The sequence below is a fragment of the Esox lucius genome, chromosome 17 (genome assembly GCF_011004845.1).
Source record: "Esox lucius isolate fEsoLuc1 chromosome 17, fEsoLuc1.pri, whole genome shotgun sequence".
NCBI lineage: Eukaryota > Metazoa > Chordata > Actinopteri > Esociformes > Esocidae > Esox > Esox lucius.
This window is the reverse complement of record NC_047585.1, coordinates 26,454,092-26,473,660: the sequence shown is the minus strand read 5'-3', so window position 1 is coordinate 26,473,660 and position 19,569 is coordinate 26,454,092. Positions and strand designations below refer to the sequence as shown.

The 19,569-nt window shown below is 43.1% G+C and overlaps 2 protein-coding genes across 2 annotated transcripts; both read left to right on the top strand.

The window, feature by feature from the left end:
- The first annotated feature begins 210 nt into the window (after positions 1-210).
- On the top strand, positions 211-4,495 carry ssu72 (SSU72 homolog, RNA polymerase II CTD phosphatase). The gene is given in 5 exon segments (NM_001303688.1): positions 211-476; positions 1,242-1,385; positions 2,780-2,919; positions 3,085-3,203; positions 3,532-4,495. Coding segments are annotated over 5 exon segments (585 nt in total). The 5' UTR covers positions 211-396; the 3' UTR covers positions 3,634-4,495.
- A 2,379-nt stretch (positions 4,496-6,874) lies between these two features.
- On the top strand, positions 6,875-19,281 carry LOC105017108 (transmembrane protein 240). Its single transcript, XM_010881459.4, has 3 exons — positions 6,875-7,054; positions 16,474-16,682; positions 18,773-19,281. Exons 1-3 carry the CDS (start codon positions 6,969-6,971, stop codon positions 18,796-18,798), a joined length of 321 nt encoding a protein of 106 aa, XP_010879761.1. The 5' UTR covers positions 6,875-6,968; the 3' UTR covers positions 18,799-19,281.
- Positions 19,282-19,569: the final 288 nt, after the last annotated feature.

Genomic DNA, 19,569 nt, shown 5'->3' with positions numbered 1-19,569 from the left:
GCCTATGCCTAGGCTATGTGTGCAATTACTTTAGGATAGTCATCAGAGGACATTGTAGAAGGTAGTTAGTTGTTTGGATTACGTCATAGATGCACAGGAGGAAACAAATGCAATGACGAGAAGCCCTGCCCCCATGTGACATCAGCTGTAAAGCCGTGGTTAAAAACTCCCCGCCGCCATTTTAGCAGGCTCTCTTGCACATACACACACACACATATACAGATTGTCAAATTACTTGGGACACATTTATATCCTGTTGTATTTGGTTAGTTAGATCTATATCAATAACGTTTTCCGTAGTCTTTTTGTTAGAGTTACATTTGTATTGACATTTAAACACATTTTGTGCTATACTTTTTAACACTGGATTGCTAGTACAGAAAAATAGCATTCGCAATGCCGAGCCACCCGCTGCGTGTGGCGGTTGTGTGCTCGAGCAACCAGAACCGCAGCATGGAAGCGCACAACATTCTCAGGTAACATTACTGGAAGAAAAGCTGAACTACGACGACATGCCACGGAGCCACCAACTTTGTTTTCAGAGGCCTGGTAGTTTTACCTGACGCTCACCCTTCACACAATGGGGTCGTTATGCCGAGAGTATGTGCTTGCGACAAACGACGGGCCGACGCATTTATTAATAAAACGAATGGATACTTTCGTACGAATGGCAAACTATTTCATTTTAGGGGTATTCTTTTAATACAGAGCTTAACTAGTGTCACATACGGCGATTGCGGTTTTCTCCTTTGCGACAATACGTTACCGGAAATGGGACATTTCTAGTTCAGTGGCCGTCAACATAGCTTTCTAGCTGGAAGAAGCTAGAACAAGTCATGGAACAAATTCAAGAACAAGACTGTAAAATGACTAGTTTTCTACCTGTAAAGGCAAAAGGATGATGGGAATGTTTTAGCTGTACTACAACTGATGTTGAAGTTTTACATATATTTGGATTTACATAGAAACATTTATTGAAAGGTTCATAACACAGACAAAAATGTTTAAGCAGGTTACCACAAACAAATGTATCTCACTGAGTAATAAAACACATCAGAAACTCAGTGAATGGAGAGAAAGGTAAGGAGAGCCTATTATGGAGTTGCGGAAGGTTCCTGTGATATGGCTCCCATGCTAGGTTCACTATTGACATTCACAAATTTCCCCTGCCATGGTCTGTATGCTATTTTTATTTTTTGTAATTGTCTTTAACCATATCTTCCCCTTCTTTCTGTCTACAGCAAGCGAGGCTTTGATGTACGCTCTTTTGGAACAGGGTCCCACGTGAAACTACCTGGTCCAGCACCGGACAAACCCAATGTGTATGACTTCAAAACCACTTACGAGCAGATGTACAACGACCTAGTCCGCAAGGACAAGGAGCTGTATCCCCTGCACTTTTTGCACCGACGCACACATTTAAATTCCATCCTACCTAAACTATGCTATACTACAGTGAGTTATACTCTTAATCTTGACAGAAAAATATATCCATGCGGAGATAGGACATTTAGTCTATGAATAGGGGACTGCATGCTGAGTAATGTTTCTAGGAAATGTCCTTTTAGCCAGTTGCTAGGTCTGTGGACTCTGTCAGATGCCGTTGCCGTCTCCATTGTGGACAATGAAAAGTTGTAGGTGTCATAAAGTAGTGTTATTCAGGCTTACTCTTCACAACTACTTGGGTGGCTTTTTCTCATACTTTCACCCAGGCTGCCCAAGCTGGTCTTTTGACAAATCTGATTTGAAAAATGTTTTTGGGGTGGGTTATTTCACTTTCAACAGGTTCATGTAAACCAGTAGTCATTAAACATCTATGACCAGGTAGGTTGTTTCTGTTTCCTGAAAACAAAAGGTCCAGGGAACATATCCCTGTCTCTGCATATCAGGACCAGGAAACACATAGCTGTTCAACAAATCTGGACCCCTCCCACATGGTTCAGCTTTAAATATACTCCTAAGAGTGATCTGTGAATATTGGACAGGCATAAGCAGAGGTGCTATTACCATTTTGTAGGTGCCAACCTATGCACTAAGGATAAGGGGTAGGGATGGAATTGGGATTAAGGCTATTTGAGACAGTTCTCATAGAATATGCGCTTGTTAGTGTTTTAGTTTGGGTGTTGTGAAGAGATGTTTACAAAAACAAGTACATTGCTCGCTAACTGCATCTTTTTGAAGGGAATATCAGAGCCCTCTCATCCCTTCCCTGGCCCCGTCCTGTCGGTGCAGGGATGGGTTGGAAGTCGTTTCCGTAGTATTTCCTAAACATAAGTTACATCTTGGTTTCTTGCCTACATGATACATATTGCTTCCCAATTTCAAATAAAATCATAAAGGTAAGTATGGAATACTGCACAGGTAAAGTCTGTAAGTCTTGGTTGTTTTTTTTCTCAAATTAACCATTTTTGTTGTATGGCCTCTAGAGGGCGATGTTGCTTTTAGTGTACAATGACTGACTGGCTCCTTATTAGCCCCTAGAGGGCGATGGGATTTTTTTAGTGTACGTTGACAATGACTGACGCTCCTTATTGGGCTCTACAGTGCCCTAGTTAAGGCAAATATTTTGCTATGCATCCTAAAGTTTGTATTAAGGCACACCAGCTTGCTTCTATACAATTCTGCATCCACTAAACGCTGAAGTGCAACGCTAAACCTGTGCATTGTTTCATAGTTAATTTTTCCAGTAGATAATTTAGATGCGGAACTATACATTTAATGCACTGCTTCAGAGGTGTTGCCCTTGTCTTGCTGTATTCCTTGACCCTCAGTATCCCAGATACACACAGAATGGAATTCTACACATGCTGGACCGAAACAAGCGTATCAAGTCCCGACCAGAGCGCTTTCAGAGCTGTAAGGAGCAATTTGACCTGGTCATCACCTGTGAAGAGAGGGTCTATGACCAAGTACTGGAGGGTGAGATAAGGGGATAGAAATAATGGAGGGCACTGTTTTTGTGTGTGTGTGTGTGTGTGTGTGTGTGTGTGTGTGTGTGTGTGTGTGTGAGAAATAATGGAGGGCACTGTTTTTGTGTGTGTTAATCCAGCAACTCTATCTACATGTTGATCACTTCTGTCTCAGATCTGAGCTCTCGGGAGCAAGAGACCTTCACACCGGTTCACGTAATCAACGTGGACATCCAGGACAACCATGAGGAGGCCACACTGGGAGCCTTTCTGATCTGTGAGCTGTGTCAGTGTGTGAGTGTCTACCTGCCTGGCCATCAGGGGCTGCCGTCACCATGTTACCTGGTCTGGTGTCTCTCTGTTCTAGGACACTATCATCACCATGTTACCTGGTCTTTTGTCTATGTTCTAGGACACATGGTATATAGGGGTGTGTAAGGATGCATGCATTGTGATTAGGGACTAAGATATGTCAAGGACATACCTTTTGATAGGGTTGAGTTAGTAATGTTGCAGAACTTCGTGGTATGCCTCATTCTATTAACCTGGTACTTCAGTTGTATTTGTCTTTACTAGTGTAGCAGGTGTTTTTATATCTGACCATTCCCTCTCCTTGTCACAGATCCAGCACACAGATGACATGGAAAATGAGATGGATGAACTGCTGCAGGAATTTGAGGACAAGAGCAACAGGCCTTTCCTACATACTGTCTGCTTCTACTGATGCCTGTGCAAGCAAATCTGCCACGTCATACGCCCCTGACCAAACATGCACGTTTATAAAGACTCATGCACACTTACATTTATTTCTTAGTGACTACTTCAACATGCACACATTCATATACACACACACACACACACACACACACCAGTATTGGTCAGGGCTGAGGAGACTTGGATGGTGCTCTCCTTAATTAGGGAGCTATCTCATCCTTTTGCTTTTTCTCCTCAAGGCCAAAGTGGGCCCCAGATCCTCCCAGTCCCATGTTGAAACCACTGATACGTATCCCCACAAAGACAGATGCCCCCCTTAGTCAAACAGATTCTCTGCGAAATCTAAAGAGCAATGTTCCTCCCCCCCAGTCTAGTAATGATTACGGAGCAGCGTTAATTTGAGTTTCTTTTTAAGAGTTGGTAGATGTTTTAATTTGGTGTGATTTGTCACATTTCCTCATTTTACTTTGTGGAGAGTAGTAAGGTGTGGTTGGGATACAGTGGAGACTAGGCATGAATGTGGTTCAGTGTGACTATGTGAGGCTGTTTACACAGGCAGCCTAATTCTAACTGATATTTTGACCACATCTGATATTTTTCTGGTCTGATTATGATTAGTGACGAGACTTGGACTACCTGTGTAAATGCAATATGAGTGTGTACCAGTAGGCAATTAGAAGTGAATCTAAATAGTGGCTTATAATGACCAACCATAAGGTTATCATTTCCATTATTATACATTGATTCATTATTTTTTTTTGTTAACAGAAAAGAATGAAAAAATTGTAATTATTTGCAAGATAAGAGCTCAGTCCAGTGTGCCTGAATTTTCTGTATGTACATATGAATCCACTTAAAGAATAAACATCTGTAGAAAAAACACCTAATTCATTGTCTGGTCTTTAATGCATTTCATGCATCAAGAATGTGTCTTCTGCATGCATTTAACAAATGTCCTGTGTCAAGTTTCTGTTTTCCAATGAAAGCATTAAGGTGGCAGTGAAAATCCATCATTTTCTTCCATCTGCTGGTGGTCATGTCCATGGCAACATTAAAATGTTTAATCTTAAATCCTTGGAATCTGTTTTCTATAGTCAGTCAGCAAATGGTAGCAAATATGTCCTGAACTCTCTGGACTTGCATGAATAATGATGATGAATACACTTATATTATACAGATGAAGCCTGGTTCACCTTGAGTTGCATGTGGATGGAAAATAATCTCAGAAAGCACAGTGCGATTGAAGGTGCATTTTGGTCAGACTAGGGGAGGGGAGGGCTGAAGGTGACTGATTCACGGCTAATGCAATAAGAACATCCCCAGAGACCTTGCTGGGTTTAACTGGTCTCATATCCTAACCTCCATGTTTTGTCATATTGACATATTGAAAAATGACCATGCCCTTGCAATACCTTACAAAAGGCCTAGAAGACCAGAGTGGCTTCAACAAATTCTAAATAGTCTAACAGTCTAATAAGGCCAAACCTGACTCTATAACATTAGATTTCAGGTGACAGGTGCACAAAACATTGTGGAAATTGGACATAGCCCATCCTATACAATTAAATATGTTTACTTCAGGATTTTGACAAAGTCATATCCATAGTCTTGTTCCAGTCTTGGCCAGACCTTGTATTATTTGAATATTATGGAAATGACTCTTTAACTAGAAACAAAACTAAGCAGGCTTTACAGCTGCATGACCTAATGCATTCTTCACCCTGCACAGCTAGAAGAGGCCTTTCCACCCCATAGAGCCTGGCTCTTCTCTAGGTTTCATCTATATGTATCTTTATTTGTATTGCACCATTGAAAATGGTGCACCATTTTGATGTGTCTGAAATTGATAGCTCAACATGCGTGAAAAGGCTAATATTGGTATTATGACTTGCCGATTTGTTCCACATATGCAACAAAATTATAGCAGGCACCCAGTAGGCTATTAAAATGTTTCGCACATCATGTTCCAATAAAAGCCTTTTAATTTGTGACAGTCTATTATTCACCCTTTGCCGATACAGGCGGGCATTCACTGGGTCCCAATCACTCAAGCCCAATATATCTTCCTCTTGCCTGCTTTTACCTGATAGACGTCGGCAATAAAGTGAATGGGATGTAACAAACGAAGCCCAGCCCAACAGAATGGTGCAGCATACATGTTTGAACTGCAATGTCAGAGAGAGAGAGAGATAGAGAGCAGATGAGAGACAGAGGAAAGGGGGCAGAGAGAAAGCGACTGTCAAATAGCCTTGCCAATCCATTTCCGTTTTTTGTAGGGTATTCGTTAAGTGGAAGCATGCTATAATTGTCAGATGCTCAAATTTAATAGCTAAAAAACCTTAGGCAGGAATGTATACAGAGTGTCATTTGCATCTATGTAGACGACTATAATAAATGGCTCAACGAGAATCTAGAATGCACAGGGAAAAGCTTCGTTCTCTTTCAGCTGCGCCAAAGAAGCCTATCCTCTCGGACTATGAAACATATTGACAGTAAACAAACACCTGCTAGAGGAAAGGAAGAATAATCGATAACATCTTCTGCCTAAAGCGGTGTTGATGCGTCCAGGTAAAGAGACTACACCAGGAACGCTGTGCAGTAGCGGGCATCTCAACAACGCATGGATCGCGACCACGTCCACCTATCTTCTGTGTTGCCATGCATGCGCTGGAGTAGGCTCATGATAGCCATATTTCGAAAATTGACTCAAGGCAACAGCTTTTATAACGCACCACGCCTCATCCTCCTTGCAAGCTTCTATAGTTTGTCCATCTTCGCTTGTGCACTTCACCTTGTGCTTTTTAAAGGGAAGCGAACGCAAGACTGGTCCGCATCCCCTAATGTCGTGGATAAATGAATTTTGGTTAGACGAGGATAGGATGGGTGGTTGGACATTGAGGCTGCGTCCATGAGCGTCTTCAAGTGTTTTTGGCTCAGGTACCACTGGGTAGTTTTAAGGAGAGAGCAAGAAACTGCTGTTAGGAAGTTTGGATGCAAACAGGCATAACCACCATGATCTTTATGATTTGGGGGGCATCAGTTGTGATGGTAAGAAGATCATCGTTATCCTAATTTCCCACACTCGGTTAATCGGTTCATAACTGCCAATGGATATTTCAAAGGACCTAGGCATCTTCGAGGCCTAGATGCAACACCATCAAACATATCGGTCACTGGAAAATATTTCTTGGGGAATCGCTAGACGCATTTTTAGAATTACAATTTTTGTGTGACATTTATGATCTCCCGAAGAAGTGTGGCAACAGATGGTGTAATGGGATTGTTTATCGTTCTGTCCCAGTTGACTTCAGTGGTTCTTTTCAGGCTGTAGCGTGTTTAACGGACATGAACGCACTACTGGACCGCTTTCACAACTATATCTTACCACATTTACGAGGAGAGGACCGTGTCTGCCACTGCAACTGTGGAAGGTAAAAAAGGGGTTTTAAAGTTATGCAATATCAAGATCATGGTTAAACAATTTGGTTTCGCCGAAGATAGTGTACTATGGCGGATGTCGATCAGCATGTCATGTTATTATAAGACAAACAATGCTGAGTCTTCTGTTGCTTTTCATATCTCAGAGGTTTGATAACTGGTAAACAATATAAACATCGTAGATTATGTACATCCGCATGTGGCCTGTCTCCTACCACTTTGATCTGTAATGAGATGTGAAACAGCTGTTGAACTATATGCTCCTGTCAATAAGGAATTCAGCTGTTGAACTATTTGAAAACGCTGATAAATTGCGTTGAGCTATTTGCTCTTGTTCATGATGGATATCAACACCTTCAACAGTTTCCACTGGTCTCAGTCTACTCTATATGTCAGTGTCTTCACTAGAAGTTGAAATACATTCAAAATGTTTGATATTACTGAAAGCCACACAGGCGTCTGGTGGTAGAAGATTTTCCATTGAACAACATTGTTCCAGCAGCTCATTCCTTCTCAGACCTACTGGGAGCTGCTGTATGAGATGTGAGTGGCCTGGGTGTGTGACAGATGATTAGACATTTGGTTCACTAGTAGGTGTACTCCACATCCTCCTTTTAACGGGCACGTAACTCTCTCCCTTGCACCTTTCTGTCCACCTCAACACTATCTGTGTTGCTGCTGTGGCCTTTCTCTACTGGGAGTGATGCCTGGAGACCAGTAGCGGAGGCATCCCTCCCACACCCAGCTCCCATGGGTGGCAGAGGCCAGCTGTTAGTGATGCGTTTCCTGTGCTGCCTTCCAGATGCAGCTGTTCTCTCAGTGATGGGGCTGACCACCTAACATCCATCCATCTATTCATGTATCAACCCGCTCAGCTGGTCAGCACTACAACGGAGTACACAGAGCCACGCACAGCCTACTATAATGTGATACGCTGTTTTATATGGTGGAATTTATTACTCCATTATGTAATTGAAAAGGTTAGTTCCATAATGGTATGTAGCCTATCCGTCTTCAGAAATGTTAGAGGAAAGAAGGTATTTAATAAAAAACATATTTTGAAGGAGAGAGTGGTCATTGATTCATCAATCATATGATGAATTCATTCATATGATGACATTGGCAAGTGAAACCATAGACATTAATTAGTTTGAAATATATTGCAGGCAATGTTCCCTCTTAGCTGCGCACACACACTCTTCCAGGACTGTTGTGCAGAACAAATGCCAGCCCCCACAGATACAAAACATTACATTCAACAGAGTTTGCCCTATATGTCTGCACTGTATAGAACACAGTGGCTTTGAACAGTATTCACCCCATTGGACTTCTCCACATTTTACTGTGCTGTCACTTGAAATCAAAATTGATTTTATTCTGAGATTTGATTAGGTGTTTTATTCGACACAAAAAAGTACATAATGTTAAAGTGAATAATAAAATCTGCAAATGGTTCTTAATTAATTACGATCAAAATAATTGCAATAAAACATAATTGATTGCATAAGTATTCACCCGCTTTGCTGTGGTACACCTGAATGAGCTGTGGTGCAATCAACTGTCTGAAGTCACAGTTGGTTTGTACAATTCCTAACAAAACTACACCATGAAGATCAAGGAACATTCAAAGAAAATCCTGGAATACAGGTCTTTAGAAATATCAATCAGGTAGGATATAAGAACATTTCCAAGGCACTGAATATCCCTGGAGCACAGTAAATTCCATTATTTATAGTATATAGTGAATTTGTCTGGAATAGGGCCCCCTTAAAGACTGAGTATCCGGAACGAAAGGACACTAGTCAGTGAGGTCACCAAGAGGCCTATGGCCACTCTATAGGTAAAAAAGTTTTCCATGGCTGAGCTGGGAGACACTGTACATACTGCAATAATAGCCTGGGAGACACTGTACATACTGCAATAATAGCCTGGGTGCTTCACATAAGTGGCTTTTTTGAGAGAGGTGGTAAAAAGAAAACAACAATAAAATCTCAGCTAGAATTGGACAGAAGGCATGTCAGAGATTCTGAGTCCAAGTGTAAGAGGATACCAAAATATAGCTTTTATGCCTCGACGCTAAACGCTTTGTGTGGCGCAAACCTAACACATCATCCTGAGAACATCATCCCTACAGTGAAGTATGGTGCCAGCAGCCTCATGCTATGGGGATACATCTGTGCGTAAGGGTCTGGAAAGATACAGGGAAAAATTGATGTAGCAAAATGCAGATAAATCCCAGAAGAAAACTTGCTGAAGCCTGCCAGAGATCTGGAACGTGACGGAGCTTGACTCATTTTGCAAAGAAGAATGTGCGAACATATCTGTGTCCAGATTGTTGAGACTTGTCTAAATAAACTCATGACTAATTGCTGCCAAAGGTGCCTGTACGGCATATTGACTAAGAGGGAGAATACTTCAATTAATTATTTTCTGTTTTGTATTTGTTATACAATTTTGAGCAGATTGAATTTTTCACTTTGACATCATGGATGGTTTTGTTCATCAGTAGCAAAAACATAATAAATTAAAACTAATTAAATCCATTTTTCATTTCATGGTGTAATACAATAAAATGTGAAGAAGTCCTGGGGGGTGAATACTTTTGAGAGCCACTGTAGATGAACCTTTCTCTTATGTGATAAAATCAGTTACATGCCATTTACCAAACAGTCTTATCCAGAGAAATACGATACTGAATACAAACCCGATTCCAAAAAAGTTGGGACACTGTACAAATTGTGAGTAAAAAAGGAATTGAATAATTTACAAATCTCATATACATACATACATACATACATACATACATCTTCTTCCGCTTCATCCGGGGCCGGGTCGCGGGGGCAGCAGTCTAAGCAGGGATGCCCAGACTTCCCTCTCCCCAGACACTTCCTCCAGCTCTTCCGGGGGGACACCGAGGCGTTCCCAGGCCAGCCGGGAGACATAGTCCCTCCAGCGTGTCCTAGGTCTTCCCCGGGGTCTCCTCCCGGTGGGACGGGACCGGAACACCTTCCCAGGAAGGCGTTCCGGAGGCATCCGAAACAGATGCCCAAGCCACCTCAGCTGACCCCTCTCGATGTGGAGGAGCAGCGGCTCTACTCTGAGCTCCTCCCGGGTGACCGAGCTTCTCACCCTATCTCTAAGGGAACGCCCAGCCACCCTGCGGAGAAAGCTCATTTCGGCCGCCTGTATCCGGGATCTTGTCCTTTCGGTCATGACCCAAAGCTCATGACCATAGGTGAGAGTAGGAATGTAGATTGACCGGTAAATCGAGAGCTTCGCCTTGCGGCTCAGCTCTTTCTTCACCACGACAGACCGATACATCGACCGCATTACTGCAGAAGCTGCACCGATCCGTCTGTCAATCTCCCGTTCCATCCTTCCCTCACTCGTGAACAAGACCCCTAGATACTTAAACTCCTCCACTTGAGGCAGGCACTCTCCACCAACCTGAAGTGAGCAAGCCACCCTTTTCCGACTGAGGACCATGGCCTCGGATTTGGAGGTACTGATTCTCATCCCCACCGCTTCACACTCGGCTGCAAACCGTCCCAGCGCATGCTGAAGGTCCTGGTTTGAAGAGGCCAACACGACAACATCATCCGCAAAGAGCAGAGACGAAATCGTGTGGTCTCCAAACCTGACACCCTCCGGCCCCTGGCTCCGCCTAGAAATTCTGTCCATAAAAATTATGAACAGAACCGGTGACAAAGGGCAGCCCTGCCGGAGTCCAACATGCACTGGGAACAAGTCTAACTTACTGCCGGCAATGCAGACCAAGCTCCTGCTTCGGTCGTACAGGGACCTGACAGCCCTTAGCAAGGGACCCAGGACCCCATATTCCCGAAGCACTCTCCACAGGATGCCGCGAGGGACACAGTCGAATGCCTTCTCCAAATCCACAAAACACATGTGGATTGGTTGGGCAAACTCCCATGAACCCTCCAACACCCCGTAGAGGGTATAGAGCTGGTCCAGTGTTCCACGGCCCGGACGAAAACCAGACTGTTCCTCCTGAATCTGAGGTTCTACTATCGGCCGTATTCTCCTCTCCAGAACCCTGGCATAGACTTTCCCGGGGAGGCTGAGAAGTGTGATCCCCCTGTAGTTGGAACACACCCTTCGGTCCCCCTTCTTAAAAAGAGGGACCACCACCCCGGTCTGCCATCCCAAAGGCACTGTCCCCGACCGCCACGCGATGTTGCACAGGCGTGTCAACCAAGACAGCCCCACAACATCCAGAGACTTGAGGTACTCAGGGCGGATCTCATCCACCCCCGGTGCCTTGCCACCGAGGAGTTTCTTGACCACCTCAGTGACTTCAGCCCGGGTGATGGACGAGTCCACCTCTGAGCCCTCATCCTCTGCTTCCTCAATGGAAGATGTGACGGCGGGATTGAGGAGATCCTCGAAGTACTCCTTCCACCGCCCGACGACATCCCCAGTTGAGGTCAACAGCTGCCCACCTCTACTGTAAACAGCGTTGGTAGGGCACTGTTTCCCTCTCCTGAGGCGCCGGACGGTTTGCCAGAATCTCTTCGAGGCCAGCCGATAGTCCTTCTCCATGGCCTCACCGAACTCCTCCCAGGCCCGAGTTTTTGCCTCCACAACCACCCGGGCTGCAGTCCGCTTGGCCTGTCGGTACCCGTCAGCTGCCTCAGGAGTCCCACAAGCCAACCAGGCCTGATAGGACTCCTTCTTCAGCTTGACGGCATCCCTTACTTCCGGTGTCCACCACCGAGTTCGGGGATTGCCGCCTCGACAGGCACCGGAGACCTTACGTCCACAGCTCCGAACGGCCGCTTCGACAATGGCGGTGGAGAACATGGTCCACTCGGACTCAATATCTCCAGCCTCCCTCGGGATCCAGTCGAAGCTCGACTGGATCCCGAGGGAGGCTGGAGATATTGAGTCCGAGTGGACCATGTTCTCCACCGCCATTGTGGGAGTTAAAGATCTCTCTGACAGGAGACTCGGCCAGACGTTCCCAGCAGACCCTTACAGTACGCTTGGGCCTGCCGAGTCTGTCCAGCTTCCTGCCCCGCCATCGGATCCAAAGAAGCCGTATCTAAACAGGATCCAGAAGCGCATGCGTTTTCTCTGGGCCAAGGATCATTTAAAATGGACTGTGGCAAAGTGGAAAAGTGTTCTGTGGTAAGACGAATCAAAATTTGAAGTTCATTTTGGAAAACTGGGATGCCATGTCATCCGGACTAAAAAGGACAAGGACAACCCAAGTTGTTATCAGCGCTCAGTTCAGAAGCCTGCATCTCTGATGGTATGGGGATGCATGAGTGTGTGTGGCATGGGCAGCCTACACATCTGGAAAGGCACCATCAATGCTGACAGTTATATCCAAGTTCTAGAACAACATATGCTCCCATACAGACGTTGTCTCTTTCTGGGAAGACCTTGCATTTTCCAACATGACAATGCCAGACCACATACTGCATCAATTACAATGTCATGGCTGCATAGAAGAAGGATCCGGGCACTGAAATGGCCAGCCTGCAGTCCAGATCTTTCACCCAGAGAAAACATTTGGCGCATCATAAAGAGGAAGGTGCGACAAAGAAGACCTAAGACAGTTGAGCAACTAGAAGCCTGTATTAGACAAGATTGGGACAACATTCCTAATCTTGAGCAACTTGTCTCCTCAGTCCCCAGACGTTTGCAGTCTGTTATAAAAAGAAGAGGGGATGCCACACAATGTTAAACATGACCTTGTCCCAACTTTTTTGAGATGTGTTGATGCCATGAAATTTAAAATCAACTTATTTTTCCCTTAAAGTGATACATTTTCTCAGTTTAAACATTTGATATGTAATCTATGTTGTATTCTGAATAAACTATTGAAATTTGAAACTTCCACATCTTTGCATTCTGTTTTTATTCACAATTGTACAGTGTCCCACCTTCTTTGGAATCGGGTTTGTAGATACATTTTCATATTTTTTTCATCCTGGTCAAGTTCGTCAATATCTGACTGTATCTACTCACTACATTATTCAATCTCATTAATTCCACCAACATTACATCCAAATTGATAGACTCCCAGCGATCTAGGGATCTCAGATTACTGTCTAGGCGGGTTTGAATACTATTTCTTTGACCAGGAACAATATGTCAATCTGAGGGCCTGCTGTCTGAACCTCTATTTATATTTCTGAGACTTTGACTGTGACTATATTTGTGGGAGCTCCTTCCAACTATACTGCCAGTCCTACCTGCTTTCCACTTTGAAGCTTGTCAAAAATTTTTATATTACTACAGAGACTTGTCACCAGCTCCCCCTTCAACACCCATAACTATGACATTTAAACTCTAGTCAACTGGTCCTTGCTACCTAGGCTGAAACCAGGACCCTTAAGTGTACCGCACGTTAATGCACGTATACAATCCCTTGAGCTTTGATGAGAACTGTTGCTTTGCTAAGCAGTTCTACACAGTTGTTTGTTTAGCTCCGACTTGTATGTGGAAACATTACAGTATTATTATTATTTTAATTGTGGTGTAAACAATTTGGTAGTGAATGTCGAAAAACAGAACATTTTAGTGTTTCACAGATATTTGTCGGGACCCAGGACAATCCCGGGCAAATTGGGATGTCTTGTCTCCCTATTGCTACCAACACATCATATTATTGAGAAGTTCTATGTGGAAAATTGCTGAAATGTGTCGAAATACAACATGACATTGCATTGCTAATGACCAATCAAATATGATCATAGCTTCCATGCGTTACCTTATTGGCTGTTGATACAGTTAGGTCCAGAAATATTTGGATACTGACACAATTTTCATAATTATGGCTCTGTAATTGAAGTGCAGACTTTCAGCTATAATTCAAAGGGTTGAACAAGAATATCATATGAAACATTTAGGAATTGCAACCATTTTCATACACAGTCCCCTTATTTCAGGGGTTTAAATGTAATTGGACAAATTAACACAATTGTAAATCAAATGATATTTTTTAATACTTTGTCTAGAACCCTTTGCAGGCAATGACTGCTTGAAGTCTGGAACACATGGACATCACCAAATGTTGGGTTTCTTCCTTTGTGATGCTTTGCCAGGCCTTTATTGCAGCTATCTTCAGTTGTTGTTTGTTTGTGGTTCTTTCGGCCTTTGGTTTTGTCTTCAGCAAGTGAAATGCATGTTCAATCTGGTTGAGATCAGGTGATTGACTTGACCATTGCAGAATATTCCTCTTATTTGCCTTAAATATGCTTTCGCAGTAAGTTTTGGGTCATTGTCCATCTGTAAAGTGAAGTGCTGTCCAATCAACTTTGCTGAATAATTTGAGCAGACAATATATCCCTATATACATCAGAATTAATCCGGCTGATTATGTCTTCTGTCACATCATCAATAAACACTAGTGACCCAGTGCCATTGGAAGCCATGCATGCCCATGCCATCACACTGTTTTACAGATGATGTGGTATGCTTCAGATCATGAGCCGTTCCAAGCCTTCTCTATACTTTTTTCTTCCCATCATTCTGGTACACGTTGATCTTAGTTTCATCTGTCCCATGAATGCTGTTCCAGAACTGGGCTGGCTTCTTTAGATGTTTTTTGGCAAAGTCTAATCTGGCCTTTCTATTCTTAAGGCTTATGAATGGTTTGCACCTTGTGGTGAACCCTCTGTATTTGCTCTTGTGACGTCTTCTCCCTATGGTAGACTTGGATAATGATATGCCTACCTCCTGGAGAGTGTTCTTCACTTGGCTGGATGTTGTGAAGGGTTTTTTCTTTACCATGGAATGGATCCTACGATCATTCACCACTGTTGTCTTCCGTGGACGTACAGGCCTATTTGTGTTGCAGAGATCACAAGTGCGTTCTTTTTTTTCTCAGAATGTACCAAACTGTTTTGGCCACTCCTAATGTTCCTAGTTTATTTTTTTATTTGCAGCCTAAGGATGGCCTGTTACACTTGCATTGAGAGCTCCTTTGATCACTTGATGTAGGTTCACAGCAACAGCTTCCAAATGTGAATACCACCCCTGGAATCAACTCCAGGCCTTTCACCTGCTTAATTGATGAAGAAATAATGAAGGAATAGCCCACACTCATGAAACAGCTTTTGAGTCAATTGTCCAATTACTTTTGGTCCCATGAAAAAGAGGGTGCTACATATTAAAGAGCTATAATTCCTAAACCATTCCTCCAATGTGGATGGGAACACCTTCAAATTAAAGCTGAGAGACTGCACTTGAAGCCCATATTCATTATTTAACTGTCACTTTAAAATATATTTTGGGAAACAGCCAAAATAACAAAACTTGTGTCAGTGTCCAATTATTTCCAGACCTAACTGTATCTGACAATATCAACCATGTTTGGTCTCCATTTCCTTGCCTGACAACTGAAACTGAAATGATACATATTTGATACTTATTTGCTACATATTACATACTGAAACTCCTTGTCTTGCTGGTGTTCAGATGATGTAAAAATGTTATTAGTGAGTGAAGTTTAAAATCCAATAAGGAATTTTCTAAATCCTATTGCCTTACCCAGATGGTTTCTGGGTTTGGTCCAACCCAGTGTTTTCTAGGAACTGTTAGATGGAATCCATCAACCTAAGTTGTGTATTAGTTTTTTGGTTCTGGGGAGTGAATTCAGTTCCAGACTCCTTGCAAAAGGATTTTGTGTCGCCAAGCAATACATTTCAAGCTGTCTTTGAAATTGCAAGTAATATTAAAAGCTTATTAATAACTTAAAGGAGCAGGATTATATTTTCAGAATGGCTTGAATGTGCAAATAATAGGCTGTGAGTAGCCTACATTCTTTAATTCTCTTGTAGGCCCTATTTTAATAATAGTAAATAACATTTAAGTGGTTCAACTGAATACAATTACATTTAAAATCACCTGTGATGTTACAGACAAAATAAAACATCCTCAAGTCAACTGTAAAGCTATTTCTATGTGAGAAGGATTCTCCTCTCACAAGACCAGTCAAATGTAATAAATAACTAAATTATATATTTTTAACCTCTATATAGCGTTATACTTCTGTTTTTAATCAATTCCGTACTGACAACTGTAAGTAAAATAATGTGTAATAATTTCAGTAACTTAGTAGATGCTGTTGTCCAGAGCAATTTACAATTAGTGCATTCATCTTGTTACAGCTAAAGGAATAATCACTTATGAAAGACAAGCACCAACACCCAAAGTTAAACCCATGATAATTCATTCCAGCGAGAAAAAAAAGCTAATGTGAAAAATGTGCTAATATCTTTTTGTAATTGGGCTCTTCAGCTGTATCTTTAGCAGTACCCCCCCACCACCACACACACACACACACACACACACTCACTCTCTCTCTCTCTCTCTCTCTCTCCTGTCTCTGCTCTCTCCTTCTGCTGACCTCGCTCTCCTTTTCCTCCTCTCCCTTCAGGCAACATGTGCACTATGTGATCCCTTACGATGGGGACCAGTCTTTGGTGGACTCGACAGATAACTACTTTGTGAGTGATGGCGTGACAAAGCAGGAGATGGACCTGATGCTCGGTTTGCTAGTGGGCTTCTTCCTCAGCTGGCTGCTGATGTGGCTGGATGGGGTGCTACATGCTGCTCTCAGGGCCTGGAGGGCCAATCAGCACTCAGGTGAGTCGGCAAGTGGCCCCCAGGGGCCACAATCATAGCAATGCTCTGAGAGAATGATAGACACTGTATAGGGAGCTGGTTTAAAAAGGGGCAACAATCATACCAACAATATGGAACTCTGTCTGACAAAAAAAAAAAACTAAGGTGAATAAAAAAGTATGGTCTATGAGGGAAGGGACATATTAACCCTCTTTGAATTAGCTTTGTTTGATGGAAACTGCAGTGTTGTGTGTAGCCACCACTCCAGTGTGTGAAACCTTCTAAGGTTTAATGGCATTTAGAAGTGTGACTCAGCCTTCGACCCACTTTATCACCACGTTCTTCAGCTTGCTGCAGTTTCTCATTTTTGTAGATGTAATTTGGGTCAGCGTTTATCAGGCTTAGATATGACGGAGTATTTCGCCCCTCAGATTTCTATATGAAACTGTCACCACCAATGTAGCCAACATACATTCTTCCCTTTTAGTCTAGTCAGTTTTTCATGTGAAGAGTCACTCTTCAAATTTCTGTGTCCCTTTTTGGGATTTGTGTAATTCAAACCTGGAGATGCTTGTCGTGTTGGAAGTGGTTGACAATATTTAGTGCCATGTCTTTTCAAATAAATCTGTAGTCCCCTACACACATTCACAGTTGTAATTCTAGTGGATGTACAGTGGGGAGAACAAGTATTTGATACACTGCCGATTTTGCAAGTTTTCCCACTTAAAAAAGCATGTAGAAGTCTGTCATTTTTATCATAGGTACTCTTCAACTGTGAGTGATGGAATCTAAAACAAAAATCCAGAAAATCACATTGTATGATTTTTAAGTAGTTAATTTGCATTTTATTGCATGACATAAGTATTTGATACACCAGAAAAGCAGAACATAATATTTGGTACAGAAACCTTTGTTTGAAATTACAGAGATCATACTTTTCCTGTAGTTCTTGACCAGGTTTGCGCACACTGCAGCAGGGATTCTTGCACACCCCTCCATACAGACCTTCTCCAGATCCTTCAGGTTTCGGGGCTGTCGCTGGGCAATATGGACTTTCAGCTCCCTCCAAAGATTTTCTATTGGGTTCAGGTCTGGATACTGGCTAGGCCACTCCAGGACCTAGAGATAGTTCTTACGGAGCAACTCCTTAGTTACCCTGGCTGTGTGTTTCAGGTCGTTGTCATGCTGGAAGACCCAGTCACGACCCATCTTCAATGCTCTTACTGAGGGAAGGAGGTTGTTGGCCAAAATCTTGCGATATAAAATCTTGCCCCATCCATCCTCCCCTCAATACGGTGCAGTCGTCCTGTCCCCTTTGCAGAAAAGCATCCCCAAAGAATGATGTTTCCACCTCCAGGCTTCACAGTTAGGATGGTGTTCTTGGGGTTGTACTCATCCTTCTTCCTTCAAACACGGCGAGTGGAGTTTAGACCAAAAAGCTCTATTTGTCTCATCAGACCACATGACCTTCTCCCATTCCTCCTCTGGATCATCCAGATGGTCATTGGCAAACTTCAGACGGGCCTGGACATGCGCTGGCTTGAGCAGGGGGACCTTGCGTGCGCTGCAGGATTTTAATCCATGACGGCGTAGTGTGTTACTAATGGTTTTCTTTGAGACTGTGGTCCCAGCTCTCTTCAGATCATTGACCAGGTCCTGCCATGTAGTTCTGGGCTGATCCCTCACCTTCCTCATGATCATTGATGCCACACAAGGTGAGATCTTGCATGGAGCCCCAGACCGAGGGAGATTGACCGTCATCTTGAACTTCTTCCATTTTCTAATAATTGCGCCAACAGTTGTTGTCTTCTCACCAAGCTGCTTGCCTATTGTCCTGTAGCCCATCCCAGCCCTGTGCAGGTCTACAATTGTCATGCAATAAAATGCAAATAAATTATTTAAAAATCATACAATGTGATTTTCAGTATTTTTGTTTCTCACAGTTGAAATGAACCTATGATAAAAATTACAGACCTCTACATGCTTTGTAAGTAGGAAAACCTGCAAAATCGTCAGTGTATCAAATACTTGTTCCCCCTACTGTAGTTCAGCTTAGGGTAGACAAATTAAATTTTTCAGTGTCTTGTGATTTTTCTCCACTCTCTGTACAGATTTTGAATCCCTCTCCCGTGCTTAAAATTCAGCATTTCTTTTGCATCTTAATGTCCAGCTCTCTCCAACTACACCTCATTTAGTTCTCACCCATTGCCTGGTTCGCCTGTGAAAAGTCAAAGTTGTCTGTCATGGTATCGGATGTCATCCCTTCATTTGTTTAATCACTTCTCTCTTTTCTGCACTCCACCGCTCAGTCTATTAGATGGGTCTACTTGGATCACACCTCTATTCTCACACACAAAAAGAGTTGTGTCAAAAAACACATCTGTAAAACAGACCCACCCACCAGATTACTTACCACACATTTGCTGTTATGTCCTACATTTGCTGTTGTCCTACCTTCACTGTTGTGTGTGTTTTCCCCACCCTTCTTCTCTGTCCTTTGCCATGTCCAGATGTGTTTTCCTGGTCATGGGTTCATCGCTTTTGCAACCTGAGAGACCTGGGTAGACGGGTGCACCTGAGAAAACTGGAGGACTCAAGTGTGAACCTGGTGCACATTAAGCAGAAGTTGTACCACAATGGCCACCCTAGCCCACGTCACCTCTGAGAGCCACGGAGCGGCTGAGACCTGCTGTCACTTATCGTAGACTCTAGTGTCAAGGGCAGCTACACAAAGACTATTCCCTTCAAACCATACTGGACACTAGAGTACTTTCTGAAGGGGCACCATGGTCTGATCCCACAGTGCAGAACTCTCCACCCTCCCCTCTCGTTTTTGGCTCGTATGTAAAAGGATGGAGGTAATGAAGGGTCCAGTCAGGAGAGGATGAAGAACTGCTAGTTTTTTTTT

Excerpts from the sequence above, each read along its gene's own strand:
- LOC105017108 (XM_010881459.4), top strand. The coding sequence starts at position 6,969 with ATGAACGCACTACTGGACCGCTTTCACAACTATATCTTACCACATTTA. Across the intron at positions 7,055-16,473 it reads TGCCACTGCAACTGTGGAAG|GCAACATGTGCACTATGTGA; the intron begins GTAAAAAAGGGG and ends CTCTCCCTTCAG. Across the intron at positions 16,683-18,772 it reads GAGGGCCAATCAGCACTCAG|ATTTTGAATCCCTCTCCCGT; the intron begins GTGAGTCGGCAA and ends CTCTCTGTACAG.